The sequence below is a fragment of the Chiloscyllium punctatum genome, chromosome 19 (assembly GCF_047496795.1).
Source record: "Chiloscyllium punctatum isolate Juve2018m chromosome 19, sChiPun1.3, whole genome shotgun sequence".
In the NCBI taxonomy this organism is placed as follows: Eukaryota; Metazoa; Chordata; class Chondrichthyes; order Orectolobiformes; family Hemiscylliidae; genus Chiloscyllium; species Chiloscyllium punctatum.
Window position 1 is genome coordinate 68616000 of NC_092757.1, and position 16270 is coordinate 68632269.

Consider the following 16270-nt stretch of genomic DNA (forward strand, 5'->3'; position numbering starts at 1 on the left):
TTGGTTTGCAATACAAAGTACTTCTGTTGAGTGCAGGTATCCCCCACTTTCTGAAAGTTTGATTTACACCACTTCACTTTTACAAAAGACCTACATTAGGAACTATTCTTGCCAACCGAAAGAGGATTTTCGCTTTTACAAAAAAAAGTGAAATTTTTCCCATATAAATTAATGCTCCTTCGCTTTATGCCATTTTGGCTTACAGAAGGTTTCATAGGAACGCTCTATTTTCAGATAGCAGGAGATACCTGTAAATGTTAAACAATACATTACATCTATTTTAAGTTTTACATTCCACTGTATGCCCACTCCTCAGGTCTGTTTATTTTTCCATTCCACTTGATGAGAAAAGTTATAACACACCTCTGGAACAAATGAGATTTGAACCTGGGTCCCCAGGTCCAGGGATGAGAACACCACCACCATGCCAAATTTCTTCGAAGTCTTTCACAACCATCCTTAAAATGTTAACCTTCCTACTTTGCTGTCATCAGCAATAATTTTAAAACTTGCCCCAATAATTTAAAAACTTGCCCCAAGAACAAAGAAAATTTACAGCCCAGGAACAGGCCCTTCAGCCCTCCAAGCCTGAGCTGATCCAAATCCACTGTCTAAACCTATCGCCCAATTCCTAAGCACCTGTATCTTTCTGTTCCCCACCTACTCATGCATCTGTCCAGACGCACCTTAAATTAATCTTCCATGCCTACCTCTACTGGGAATGTGTTCCAGGCACCCTCTGTGTAAAGTACTTGCCGCATATATCCCACTTAAACTATTCACCCCTCACCTTGAATGAGTGACCTCTGGGTATTGAGTCCCTCACCCTGGGAAAAAGTTTATCTCTATATCTACCCTGTCTATACCCTTCGTGATTTTGTAGACCTCAATCTCCTTTTTTCCAAAGGAAACAATCCTAACCTACTCAACTTCTCTTCATACCCAGCACCTCCCATACCAAGCAACATCCTTGTATACCTTCGCTGCACCCTCTCCAAAGCGTCCACACCCTTTTGGTAACGCGGCGACCAGAACTGTACACAGTATTCTAAATATGGCCGAACCAATGTCTTGTACAATTTTAACATGACCTGCCAGCTCTTATACTCAATACCCTGTCTGATGTAGGTAAGTATACCATATGCCCTCTTGACCACTCTATCCACCTGTGCAGCCACCTTCAGGGTAAAATGGACCTGAACTCCCCCACCCTAGGACAAAGGTCCTGGCGATTCACCTTATCCATGCACCTCATGATTGGATAAGCCTCTATAAAGGTTGCCCCTCAACATCCTATGTCGAGAGCGTGGTGCTGGGAAAGCACGGCAGATCAGGCAGCATCCCAGGAGCGAGAGAATGGACGTTTTGGGTTTAAGCCTTATGTTTGAGAGATAATTTCCTTCACACAAAGCCAGGCTGACTATCATTAATCAGTCCTTGCCTCTCCAAATGCATGTAAATCCTATATTGCAACCACTGATGTCAGGCTCACAGGTTTACAGTTCCCAGGCTTCTCCTTGCATCCTTTCACAATTTTAGCCAGCCTCCAGAACTTTACCCATGATAAAGGGAATATGCAAACATCTCTGCTAGGGACCCCATGATTTTTTCCCTAACTTCCCACAACATTCTGGGATACACTTGATCAGATCAATGAGATTTATCCACCTTCATGTTTTCAAAGACCTCCAGCACATCCTCTCATATAACGGGAATGGTTTTCAAAACATCAACATTACTTCTCCAAGTTCTCTAGCCTCTACTTCTTTCTCCACAGCAAAAACTGAAGTGAAATATTCATTTGATATATCTCCTATCTCCTGAAGTACAACACAGATGACCATGTTGATTTTAGACTCCATTCTCTCCATAGTTGCTCTTCTGTTCCTCACATACATGTAGAATCTCTTTGGATTATCCTTAACCATACCTGCCAAGGTTCTCTCATATCCCCTTTTTGCCCTCCTGATTTCCCTTTTAAGAATGCCACTACACCCTTTATACTCATCAAGAAATTCACTTGATACATCTGCAATAGCTTGAATGTTTTGAGCTAAATTTTGACTGCACCAGTAAGTAAAGATACTGGATTGCTATACATACACCTTGAAGGGAAAACACTAACTTGAATAATAACAAATACCGTTTTGATAAGTTAGTTTTGATGAGTATGAAGTAATCAAGCACGCTTTTGTTTGCAATATGAACCAGCTTGGTTAGGGCAGGCAGGGACAATGCAGAGAAGAAGGGAGGACTGCTAAATTAAACTGCATTTACAGTCAGAGTCATAGAGATGTACAGCACGGAAACAGACCCTTTGGTCCAACTCGTCCATGCCAACTAGATATCCCAACCCAATCTTGTCCCACCTGCCAGCACCTGGCCCATATCCCTCCAAACTCTTCCTATTCATATACCCATCCAGATGCCATTTAAACATCACATTTGTACTAGCCTCCACCACTTCCTCTGGCAGCTCATTGCATACACCCTTACCACCCTCTGTGCGAAAAAGTTGCTCCTTAGGTCTCTTTTATATCTTTCACCTTAAACCTATGCCGTCTAGTTCTGGACTCCCCACCCCAGGGAAAAGACCTTGTCCTATCCATGCCCCTCAATTTTGTAAACCTCGATAAGGTCACCCCTCTGCCTCCGACGCTCCAGGGAAAACAGCCTATTCAACCTCTCCCTATTGCTCAAATCCTCCAATCGTGGCAACATCCTTGTAAATCTTTTCTGAAGCCTTTCCAAGTTTCACAACATCTTTCCAATAGGAAGGAGACCAGAATTGCATGCAATATTCCAACAGTGGCCTAACCAATCACTTGTACAGCCGCAACAGGGACCTCCCAACTCCTGTACTCAATACTCTGTCCAATAAAGGAAAGCATACAAAGTGTGTTCTTCACTATCCTATCTACCTGTGAATCCACTTTCAAGGAGCTATGAACACGCACTCCAAGGTCTCTTTGTTCAGCAACACTCCCTAGGACCTTACCATTAAGTGTATAAATCCTGCTAAGATTTGCTTTCCCAAAATGCAGCACCTCACGTTTATCTAAATTAAAGTCCATCTGCCAGTTCTCAGCCCATTGGCCCATCTGATCATGATCCCGTTGTAATCTGAGGTTGTAGTCTTTGCTGTCTATTACACCTCCAATTTTGGTGTCATCAGCAAACTTACTAACTATACCTCCTATGTTCACATCCAAATCATTTATGTAAATGATGCTCACATTCTTTCAAAGTGGAGGTTGACACCTGACTGGCCAATCAGATTAATGTGTGAAGGGAATAGCAGGTTAGTTCAATGGAAGAAACCTAACAGGGAAGGCAGATGAACTCAGGGCATGGTTAGGAACATGGGAATGGGATATCATAGCAATTACAAAAACATGGTTCAGGATTGGACAGGACTGGCAGCTTAATGTTCCAGGATACAAATGCGACAGGAAGGACAGAAAGGAAGGCAAGAGAGGAGGGGGAGTGGCATTTTTGATAAGGATAGCATTACAGCTGTATTGAGGGAGGATATTCCTGGGAATACATCTAGGAAGGCTACTTCGGTAGAACTGAGAAATGAGAAGGGGATGACCACCTCATTGGGATTGTATTATAGACCCTCAAATAGTCAGCAGGAATTTGAGAAACAAATTTGTAAGGAGATTTCGGTTATCTGTAAGAATAATAGGGTGGTTATGGTAGGGAATTTTAAATTTTCCAAACAGTGTTCAGGGATTAGATGGAGAGAAATTTGTTAAACATGTACAAGAAAGTTTTCTCATTGAGTATGTGGATGTACCTACTAAAGCAGTGCAAAACTAGACCTACACCTGCGAAATCAGGCAGGATAGGTGACTGAGGTGTCAGTGGTGGAGCACTTTGGAGCTAGCGACTGTAATTCTACTAATTTTAAAATAGTGATGAAAAAGGATGGACCAGATCTAAAAGTTTAAGTTCTAAATTGAAGGAAGGCTAATTTTAATGGTATCAGGCAAGAACTTTCAAAAGCTGATTGGGGGCAAATGTTCAGCAGTGAAGGGATAGTTGGAAAATGGGAAGCCTTCAGAAATGAGATAATGAGAATCCAGAGACAGTATATTCCTGTTAGGGTGAAAGGAAAGGCTGGTAGGTATAGGGAATGTTGATGACTAAAGAAATTGAGGGTTTGGTTAAGAAAAAGAAGGAAGCATGTGTCAAGTACAGACAGGATAGATCGAGTGAATCCTTAGAGTAGAAAGGCAGTAGGAGTATACTTAAGAGAAATCAGGAGGGCAAAAAGGGGACATGAGATAGCTTTGGCAAATAGGGTTAAGGAGAATCCAAAGGGATTTTACAAACACATCAAGGACAAAAAGGGTAACTGTGGAGAGAATAGGGCTCCTCAAAGATCAGCAAGGTGGCCATTGTGTGGAGCCGCAGGAGATGGGGGAGATACTAAAAGAGTATTTTGCATCTGTATTTACTGTGGAAAAGGGCATGGAAGATATAGAATGTAGGGAAATAGATGGGGACATCTTTGCCCAGAGGCCCACCTAGTAGGGTGACAAAACGTCAAGAAAGGAATCTTCCAGCTCAGTAAGCAAACCTACATCTAGATCTTGAAAAATGTCCATATTACAGAGGAGTAAGTGCTGGATGACTTGAAACCGATGAGCCTGACATCAGTGGTACACAAGGTATAGGAGGAAATCCTGAGGGAAAGGGTGTAATGTATTTGGGAAGGCAAGGACTAAACAGGGAGAGTCAACAAGGCTTTGTGCATGGGAAATCATGTCTCACAAACTTGATTGAGTTTTCTGAAGAAGTAAAAAAGAGGATTGATAAGGGCAGAGAGGTAGACGTGATCTATATGGATCAGTAAGGCGTTCATCAAGGTTCCTCATAGGATACTAATTAGCTAGATTAGATCTCATGAAATACAGGGAGAATTTGCTATTTTGGATACAGAACTGAGTCGAAAGTAGAAGACAGAAGGTGGTGGTGGTGGAGGGTTGTTTTTCAGACTGGAGGCCTGTGACTAGTGGAGTGCAACAAGGATCGGTGCTGGATCCACTACTTTTCATCAAGTATATAAATGATTTGGATGCAAGCATAAGAGGTATAGTTAGTAAATTTGCTGATGACACCAAAATTGGAGGTGAAGTGGACAGTGAAGGAGGTTACTGCAGATTACAACAGGATCTTGACCAGATGGGCCATTGGGCAGAAAACTGGCAGATGGAGTTTAATTCAGATAAATGCGAAGTGCTGCATTTTGGGAAAGCAAATCTTAGCAGGACTTATATACTTAATGGTAAGGTCCTAGGGAGTGTTGCTGAACAAAAAGACCTTGGAGTGTGTGTTCATAGCTCCTTGAAAGTGGAGCCGCAGGTAGATAGGATAGTGAAGAACGCACTTGGTATGCTTTCCTTTATTGGTCAGAGTACTGAGTACAGGAGTTGGGAGATGATGTTGCGGCTGTACAGGACATTGGTTAGGCCAACGTTGGAATATTGCATGCAATTCTGGTCTCGTTCCTATTGGAAAGATGTTGTGAAACTTGGAAAGGATTCAGAAAAGATTTACAAGGATGTTGCCATGGTTGGAGGTTTTGAGCTATAGTGAGAGGTTGAATAGGCTGGGACTGTTTTCCCTGGAGCGGAGGCAGCTGAAGACTGACCTTATAGAGGTTTATAAAATCAAGAGGGGCATGGATAGAGTAAATAAACAAAGTCTTTTCCCGGGGGGCAGGGGGGGGAAGGATTCCAGAACTGCAGGGCATAGGTTTAGGGTGAGGGGGGAAAAATATATTAAAAAAAGACCTAAGGGGCAACTTTTTCCACGCAGAAAGTGGTGCACGTGTGGAATGGGCTGCCACAGGACATGGTGGAGACGAGTACAATTGCAACATTCAAAATGCATGATATATGAAAAGCAAGGGTTTGGAGGGATATGGGCCGAATGCTAGCAGGTGGGACTAGATTGGGTTGGGATATCTGGTCGGCGTGGACAAGTTGGACGGAAGGGTCGGTTTCTGTGCTAAACATCACTGATTCCATGAACTGAACAATTTTCACCAAAATATGAATTACAGTATTCACTCTGACAGTTCTTTTCAGAAATATTTATACCATCAGATCAGGAATGCCTGAGTTACACTTCTTATATTGTTAATATCAGACATGTTCAGATGCATATAAATGCTCTACGATTAACCACACAGGTTTGACCAATTTAACTGATTTATCTTTGAGGAAATTGAAAATCCACTCGATATTGTTTGCATATGTGGAGTTTCAGACGCATATTGACATAAGATGCCTAACAAAAACCAAGGAACAGTGGATGCAGGAAACCTGAAAGAAAAACACAAATAGTTGGAGACACTCAACAGGTCTGGCTCATCAGTGGAGAGAAAACAGAGACAACAGTTTGGGTCCAGTAACGCTCCTTCAGAACTAACACAAAGGTGCCTGTTCGGAACATTAAGGCACATAGTGAAAGTGACATGCAAAATAGTTACAAGATAAAAGTAAAAAGGAGTAAGAGGATGTTTAATTCATATTGGTGGGATTTGAAGAGTAGAGGTTTTGTTTTCTATTGTATAATTACAGACATAAAAGTGGCATGAACTTTGTTCCTATCAAATTAATGGACAGCACATTAAAAAATTAGGTCCGATGCAAGAGACCATAAACAAGAACTGCATCCAGTTCAATACACAGAAGAGAGCATGGAAACTGTTATAGGGATAAAAACAAAATACAATAAAATGCGAAGACTTGCAATCACATTCCAGGTGCAAAACAATGATATTTAAAAGTTGGAAGTGGAGGCCTAAAAGTCTAAAAAAAAGGAAAAGATAATAGTTGCAACAAGGATAATCTAAAATACCATTAGCTAGATATTTGAAAATTATTACTAAATAGATGTAAGGAAAAGACAGAGAAACAACTGCTCCCCATTGAAAATAGCTTTCGAGTCTACACCACAGCACAGAACCTGTTGGATCCAAATGTAACTCATTTCGCACAGTCCGCCAAAAAGCAATAGAAAGTAGAAAATTTTGTTTTTTCTTTCCTATTCTGGCTGTATAAGAATTTACATTACAAAGAGAACAGCTTTTTTTTAAAATGTTCAGAGTATCACTTCAAATAGATCACAAAACCAAATCTAATCAAACCAAATAGATGTTTTGCCTAAATTTAAATAGAAGTCTATATTTCACTGTAATTGCAACAAATGGAAATGCATAAATAGAAATTAAAAATTGTACTACAAGTAGCAAATCTTTGTGAAAGGAATGTTATTAGCAGGAAAACACAATTAGTATGGTTCTAGCCAAGGAGTAGCCAATTAAACTATCAGGTTGGAATCAGAATTCCATTCCCTAACTTGAATCACGAGCATGGTACATGTCCCGATTATTTAGAGAGTGAAGGTGGTAGTATCCCCACTGCCTAAGTATTAAAATCAAATCACTGGTAAGAATCAAAAATCTTCACAGCATTCAAAGGAATCCTTGAGGTTGCATTTAAGTTACACTCAAAGTGACACCAAATAAAATGTGAAACTATCCCCTCCTAGATCTCCCCCACTGTATCCCTTCAGATGTGGAACATGCCCTCTTTCATAGATTAAATTAAAACAGCTCTGTTGGAGTAAAGTAACAACAGTAATGTTGCACCATAAATGCATCTTAAAAATCAGTTGTTTATGGAATACTAGTGAAGATATATAATTTTGCATGGATCGATTAGTTTCCTCGAGATTCGAAACACATTTTTGTTTGGATGGATCGCACATTGTTACAGCATGTGACAACATGGGATAAATGCACATGACACCACCCATGCAAAACATGATTTCAAGAAATACTGCCTTAGGATAAAAAAAACACAGTACAAGTATTCTGAAAATAAAAACTATCCAGACAGTACGGCAACTTAGTAATAATGTGAAATTTGACAGTAATATCACAAGCTTTTAAGTTACATGCCAACAGAATATATTTCTTTCACTATATTCATACTTTCCCATATTTTTGTATATATTTAATCAAATGCAAGACATTTAACAAATATTTGCAATCATATTGCAGAGATCACAGATTAACAATCACTGGCAAAGTTTTATCAGGGAAATGACGAGGAAATGTTTCACATAATTATTGGCACCTGGAACACTACCTGAAAAGATGTAAAATTATTTCAGGAACTTGCTTGACAAGGAAGTTAGACAAGTACATGACGTTGAACTTGAAAAAAAAAGTGGGGGGGGTGGGGGAGGTGAGGTTAGCGAAGTAAACATGACTACTCTTACAGCACAGCCATGTCAGGCTGAATGACTTCCCCATATTCCTTTGATCTTATAAAGAGTGTATATAAATAACATTCAAATTAGAAAGAATCGAAATCCTAAACTGAAAAACTGCCCCTTTTGAAACATTGATATTAATACTTGCAGGTTTAATTCATTAAGCAACATTGTAAGTTTATAGTACTTAACTAGTAATTTATCAAGTCACTTGAGATACTTTGTAAAGTCTCCCTACAGCTTGAAAACAAATTACCAATTTAGTATCTAAAACAGTGAAACAAGAGCCCAATATGCTACTGAGTGTACGTACATTTGGTCTAAAACAGTTACCAAGGTGGATAATGTTACTTTTCTCAGTAGAAAGGACAAAAACCCGTATACTGAACAGAAAAGAAGTGTTACACAAAAGAAGATTTAAAACGAGCCTGTCAAGATTGAAGTTTGAAAGCGAACTGAACAGAAAGGACAATAGTCTCAAGTTTGAAACTACAGCTAAAGCGGCCTAGCAGCAACTTCACAACAGCGGAGCCTGCGCGTCTGCCCGAGCCCCAGCAAACAAGAAAGCCGGCTCGTCAGGTTCCCCGGGCCGGAGGCTGTACTCACCATGGTGGGGGGCTGACACGGCGGCCTCGCCTCGCCTAGTCCGAGGACACAGACTGACCGGGAAGGAGTGAGGTGAGGGGAAGGGGAAGGGGAGGGTTCTGAAGAGGGATCGCCCCCTCCCCGTTAACTCTCCACGGCCCCGGGGCTGCAGGAGGGACAGGGGCTAAAGGAAGACCGGCGGCGGCGGTGGTGGTGACACGGGGCTGGGCTGGGCGGCTGCTGCTGCTAGTGACCGGCCTCTCGGCATCTCTCACACACACCGGGCCGGTCTCGGCATCTTGGCCTGGCCGCCGCCACTGCAGCCGCGGTACAAATCCCGATGGTCTGCCCGGTGCCAGCTCCCAGCTCCGGCCTCAGTCTCTCTCTCTCTTGCTTTGGGCGCTCCCTGAGCGGCTCCTCCTCCGGGTCCTGAAGCCCGCCTCCTTCCCTGATACAGCCGCAAACCAAAGCCAACAACAAAGTGGAAAGCTTCCTGCTCCACTCCCGGTGTTGACATTAACTGTGAATCAGGCACCCGCCGATGATCAGAAACACTCCAGAGTGTGCGGCTGTTTTAATTTTAAAATCGAGACCCGTAGAGTTAAGGGCTTATTTTTTTTTGCAGAAAACATTTCACACTTGGCGATCATCAATTTCTGTCCACTCTCACTGGCCCAAAACCTTAATGTTCCAGGTTTAGTGTGTGTTAGTTTTTAAAAGGTGGAACAATCCGACGCTCGTTGAAACGTATCGACAATCTTTCTCACTTTATTTTCCCATACTTAAATTTAACACGCAATATTTATTCAGTGTCGAGTTTTTTGAGTTATGTCCCGTCTACGTCAGAACATTTTTTTAAAAAGTAAATGTATGCCTTTGATCCAGTGTCCTGTAAATACCTTTCTAATAACGCATTTTAAACCAGAATGGAATCAGATTTTACAAGATTACAATCCTGGATCTGGAAGCGACCATTTGGTCAAAATGTACTTCTCTTCTGACCCCCACCACCTCCATTGAAGGTTTCTTAAATGATTCTAGGGTTTTTCCTTCATGACTCAATCTGGAAGGTTATTTGACATGTTCATAATTCTCTCAGTGATGCAAAATTTTCTGATAGCCCAAAAGTTCACCTCTCTTGTATCTTAAATCTTCTAAAGTGATACTCTGAATTAACGTTTACTTTTCCCTTCAAAAATTTTTATACTTCTGTCAGACCTGAAAAAAACCCCATGAAAAATCCTGAAATAACTCCCCAAAGGCCTGTATCCTATCACCAAGTCACCCATTATTTACACATGCATATTACATGGTACTGACCCAGCTAGTCAGAGCTGGCTACTAGGGTGAGTAGAACCTCTGACACTCCTGATTATATGTGTCAAACAGGAGTTCCTGTTTGGACCAGGTTAACCACCCCAATTGGGGAACTCATATTCTATGTGGTTGACCTGGCTGACATCATTCCAATCACTACAAGTCCAATTTTATCTTTTCTCATATCATTATACCTTGATGCTGGGAAAAGTATCAATGTTCTTTACATTATGCAACATTGGCTATTTTCCCTTGTTTCTTAGCAACCAGGATTGGAGTATTAAGTTGCAGTCTGACCAATGCACTGTACAATTTAATCATTACCTCAAGTGATTTACAATCTATTGTACCTGTTATAGAATTCACCTCATTGTTATTGTTCATATTTGCTCTGTTTTGTTTGGAAATGTTGATTGAGTCTGCTAAGACACCAATTTCTTCAGCTTCTTCTCCAGCTAGATGAGTGCCATTTATGGATTATCCAAGTCATTTTTTTTCCATTACTGTACAATTGGTCATATTAAAATATACTTGTCAATGTGCTACCCACATGTATCTTGCCCAGCTCATTTTTAAAATTTTTATTTCAGTAGTTTCTATTGACTCTTGTAGTTTCTCTGGCCTTTTTAGTTTAACAGTCAAGAAGTGTGGTGCTGGAAAATCAAAACCAGTCAGGCAGCAAGCAAGGAGCAGGAGAGTCGACATTTCAAGCATGAATTCTTCATCAGGAAGTTTAACAACTTTAAATGTGACCATTCAGCACACCATAGAAAGATACAGCACAGAAGGACGTCATTTGGCCCATCGTGCCTCTGTTAACTCTTTGTAAAATCTCTAGATTTCCTTCTGCTCTGTGGCTTCTTTATATATTCCCAGCAAGTTTGTATTTTAATTCCAAATTGTTATTCAATTCCCTCCTTTTTGAAAGTTATTATTGAGCCTGCCCCCACATGAAGATAGGATATTGACCCATAACTACATTTTTTTTTTAAATCCCCATGTCAACTCTTGTTTTTTGCCAGTTACCTTAATATTTTCTCTATCAAATGCATGTGATTTCTTTCTTGAATATATTCAGTGACTGAGGTCTCACAACCTTTTCTGGTAGAGAATTCCACTGGTATAGTACCGTTTAAGTGAAGATACTTTTCCTCAAGTCAATCCTAAATGGTCTGCAATGTATTCTGAGACTGTGTTCCCTGGTTCTAGACTCCCCAGCCAGGGAAACCATGCTCCCTGCATTGAGTCTGTCCATCCTGTTAGAATTCTGTACATTTCAATCAGATTCCCTCTCATCCTTCACCTAGTGAATACAGAAGTAGTCAAACCAATCTCTCCTCATAGGACAGTCTAGTGAACCTCCGTAATATTCCCTCTATATCTTTCTTAGGTAGGGAGACCAAAACTGCACACAATACTCCAGTTGTGGTCTCTCTGAGTCTGTTTTGTCATTCAATAAGATCATTATTATTCTGTTTGTGTTTTAATTCCACATTATCACTTACCCCTGATAACTTTTGATTACCTTCCACAATGACATTTGCCTTAAAAGTGTTCAAGGAGGGCAGCATGGGGCTCAGTAGTTCGGACTGCTGCCTCACAGCACCAGGAGCCAGGGTTTGATTCCAGCCTTGAGTGACTATCTGACTTTGCACATTCTCTCGGTGTCTGTGTGGGTTTCCTCTGGATGCTCCAGTTTCCTCCCATAGTCCAAAGACATGCAGGTTAGGTGGATTGGCAATGATAAATTTTCCATAGTGTCCAGAGTAGGTGGATTAGCCATGGGGGATACAAGGTTACCGGGATAGGGTCAGGGTGAGTCTGGGTGGGATGCTCTTCAGAGGGTCAATGTGCATTCAATGAGCCAAATGGCCTGCTTCCATACTGTAGGAATTCTATGATTTTATCATGATCCTGCCTTCACTGCCTTCCAAGGCAGAGACTTTTAAACTTGCACAACTCTCAAATGAAAAAAAAAGCCTAATCTCTGTCCTAAAAGGGTGAGAGACCTAAAAGGGCATTACTCACATCTTGACAATCAAGTCACCTTTCACTCTTCTAAAGGCCAGTGAACACATTTAGTCTCTCCCAACTTCCCTCATAAGCCAACCCATTCACTCCAGCATTAATCTAGTAAAAACTGCTCTGAATTTCCTCCAATGCATTTACATCATTCCTTAAATAAGGAGACAAAAACTGTACACATTATTCAAGATGTGGTCTCATCAATGCCCTGTATAACTGAAGCATAATATGCTTATTCTTACATTTGCATCCTTTTTGTAATCAAGGATAGTATTCCATTACCTTGATCATTACTTGCTGGATCTGGATAATAATGTTTTGTGACTCAAACACTGGAACAACTAGATATAAAGAGAATGAGTAAATCTTCTTGGATTACCAAAATACATTTAATAAGATGCCACATGAAATACAATTCCATAAATTAAAGCTCATGTTGTATGGGGTAACATATTGGTAGGAGTAGAAGATTAGTTAACTAACAGGAAACAGAAAGGTTGTAAATGGGTAATTTTCCGGTTGGTAAGATGTAATGAAAGCTGTGCCACAGGAATCAATGCTGAGGTCTCCATTTTTCACATGTTATGTAAATGTCTTAAGATATGGATGCTAAATTTGTTGTTTTCACAAAGTTAGGTAGTAAACTAAGTTGTGGAAGAAGATAATAAGCTACAAAGGGATATGATGAGTTAGTGGGAAAAAATGTAGCAAATGGAAAATGTCCATTTTGGAAGGAAAAATTTAAAAAGTAGCATATTATCAAAGTGTTGAAAAACAGTATAGCTCTAAAATGCAGAGGAATCTGGGTATTTTCATTTATTCAGGGCATTGGTGAGAACACATCTGGAGTAGTTGTATATTGTTTGTCTTTGGATAGGTTAGGATTGAATACGCTGGAGTTTGGAAAATTATTATGTGAATTGATTGAAAAGTACAAGATCCTGAGGTATCTTGGCAGGTTGTTTGTGGAGATGATGGGGCAACCTAGAACTAGAGATCACTGTTTATAAATAAGGCATCGTCCAAGACAGATAAAGAGGGTTTTTTTCCCACAGCAGGCCAAAGGTCTTTGGAATTCCCTTCCTCCAAAGGCAGTGGAAGCAGAGTCTTTGAATATTTTTGAGACATCAATCAATAAATAGACTCTTGCTTCTCAAGGAAGTGTTGGGAATGTAGTGTAATCAGATTAGCCATGATCTTGTTAAATGGTGGTTCAGGCCAAGGGAGCCAAGCTTTGTGCTCTGTTTACTTTTCTTCAGCGCAGACCGCTGAGGTCCATGCATGATAGGGAATTCCAAAACCGGACGTCAAGGCTGGGAATAGTGTCAGCATGCTGATTAGTATTTGCAGATGCTCGAAATGGCTGTGCAGTTCAGAGAAAATGTGCAAGCTGAGTGGTGTATTCTTGCTTCTAGTTTGTATGTTCGTTTGTTCCTTTCGTAATGTGACAAAAAAGGTCAAGAAAAGCCTGAGTCTCCAACAAAACACAAGATCTCAGCATGAAATAATGTTTCCTGGAGGTGAATTAGTTTCTGTGTAAATTTTATGAAGGATGTGTTTAGTTGTATGATCTGTGTAACCATTGATTAAATTGTGTTTTTACTTTTACTTTATTCATATACACCCAATAAGGGTTTGCAACTTACAGGGACAGTCGGTGTTCCTTTCAATTTCTTAACTGGGATTGCACACATCGTTCTGATGCACAAGGTCTTAAGTAGTTAGCAACACATGTTCATTGTGTACTTATTGTACTCATTATGTACAAAAGTTGTATTCAACTTGGGTAACAATAAGGCTAATCAATGACGTGATTTTTGGCCAACAAAAGCCAATTAATGTTGTCTATGTTTCCAACCAGTAATAGCTGACTAGTCAGAAGCAGCTTTGACCATATTTTAACCAGAAATAACTGAGTAGTTGCAGACAGTGATAATCATTTCCAAAATGTAATAGCTGACCAGCCTGGGCTTGTGTTGACTGTTAACAACTAGTAATGGCTGACAAGTACTGTAATAACCAATGTCAAATTGTTTTCAATTGGAAGAAGCTATAACTGCTCAGCAACCAGGATTCAACTTTTCCAACTGATCTCACATTCTGGTTGGCAACTCTTTCAAACATTCTAGTTAAATGATTTTCTTTCAGCTGAGAAGTCCAGGATGTCCAAGTCCCTGTCATAAAAATATATCAAAAAGAGCACCAATCCAAACACCAACTCCTAGGGAACACTAATGCACATTTCTCTCCAGTTTGAAAAGCAACTGTGTCCCAATTTCCTGTCTGTTGTTCCTTAGTCTATTTTGTAACTATGTCACTATTGACCCTTTTATCCCATGGGCTTTTTTTCCTAACAAGTCTGTTAAGGGGTGCTTTGGTATGTGGTCTTGAATGCCTTTGTACACAGCATTGATTACACCACCGTAACACACCAGAGCTATCAAGGAACTCTTTTACATTATTTGCATATAATTTGTCTTTAACATAATCCAGGCTGGGTTTAATTCCAAGTGCCAGTTTATATTGTTTATGCCACTTATGTAAATTAGATCACCAATGTGGCACTAGAATTGAGACAAAAAATAGACAAACAGCATTTGCCCTTCATTTCCATTTAACTCCTCAAACAACCATACCTTCCCTATCCTTCAACCAGTTTCTTATCCATGCCCAGGAATTACTCTTAATTCACATAGTTTTGAATTCAATTCGATGCCTTTCATCTTGAACTTTGCTAAAGACTCTGGAAGTCAAGCTACACAACACTTTCATGCTAATCAGTTTGTTTGGATTTATCCTTCTTCAAAATACTTGGACAAGATTTGCATCTTCTGAATTCTTTTCAACTTACATTTGCTCTGTTATTGTTGTACACATTAATTTATCTTTATGAATGTCATTGATAGGTCATTAATAATTAATGGTAGATTGCACACTGGGATGAAATCCTTTTTTGCACCATCTTATATTGTGTATGCCAGCAAGTTGTGAACATTGTAACATTTAGAAAACTTGGCATTGCAAAATATCTTAGTTATATTCAATCCTGATTGATTAAAAATTATTAAATATGAAACTACTAAATGAGAATATATTGTTGATTGGGCTGCTGTTCTAACTTTGTTTATTATTGTTCTAAACAATGGAAACCAGTGGCCTTATTCTTTTAATACATACCGGGATTTCACACTTAGTCTACTTTAAAAATGAAAGTTATTGGTGCCTAGCCAGATTGTAACATAAATTTGGCACTCTGACCTGAGGATCATAACAAAGCATATAAAATGTGGAGCTAGAGAAAGATTTGTTTAAACTATGAGAATGTTATTGCCAACAACAACATTTGGCAGACCTGCTTCATTGTTTACACAAGGGGCCAGGCTACTTAAGAACAGTATCTTAAAAACCTTTTAACAAGACATTGGTTTTCTGTAAGGTTGCTTTATGGGTCTTTGAAGTAATAACTGAACTTGGACCTTTTGGTGAAGGTTCAGCACAAGCATACATTTCTCCTTATTATGATACTAATTAAGAGATAAACCTGAGCAGAAATTTATCAAAGGTTGAATATGCATTGTGCTTGAATGAAGATAGTAAATAGAGTTATGACACTAATGTACACATATTACATGGTATAAATGGATACTTTTGACACTATGTGACTTGATTATCATTCATGAGTGAATAGACTGGTTTATGGGCTAGAGACAAGATAAACAAAGATCAAACCATACTTTTACTAATTTCACTGAAAGGAAATTTGACTAAATGCTACTTTGTAAAGCCATGTACACGAGTTAAAATACTAGAATATCATTAACTTCATCAGATTTCACACTCTAGGAAAATCCACGTTTCCAATCAGTTCCTACAATTGTTAAATCTGTATTATTGGATCTATTTGCTCAATATTATCCCTCTGACTGTTTCATTTTAACATCACAGAATATTAATACAATCATGTAGTATCCTGGAAACAGTAAGCTGAGAAGAGAGACGTGTAACAAAAAGTTATAGCTACCAACAAAGTTTAAGTGTTTTGATA

General features: G+C 39.7%; 1 protein-coding gene across 2 annotated transcripts in view; it reads right to left on the bottom strand.

Moving 5' to 3' along the window:
* Positions 1–9324, bottom strand: part of tmem248 (transmembrane protein 248) — a 42459-nt gene extending 33135 nt beyond the window's left edge. The window contains exon 1 of one of the 2 annotated variants that reach the window (XM_072589611.1): positions 8905–9324. In XM_072589611.1, coding sequence (XP_072445712.1) covers positions 8905–8907 — 3 coding nt within the window. In that variant the 5' untranslated portion in view covers positions 8908–9324. The remainder of the gene's footprint in view (positions 1–8904) is intronic. The other variant, XM_072589614.1, reaches the window with a different exon arrangement.
* Between the last annotated feature and the right edge of the window lie 6946 nt (positions 9325–16270).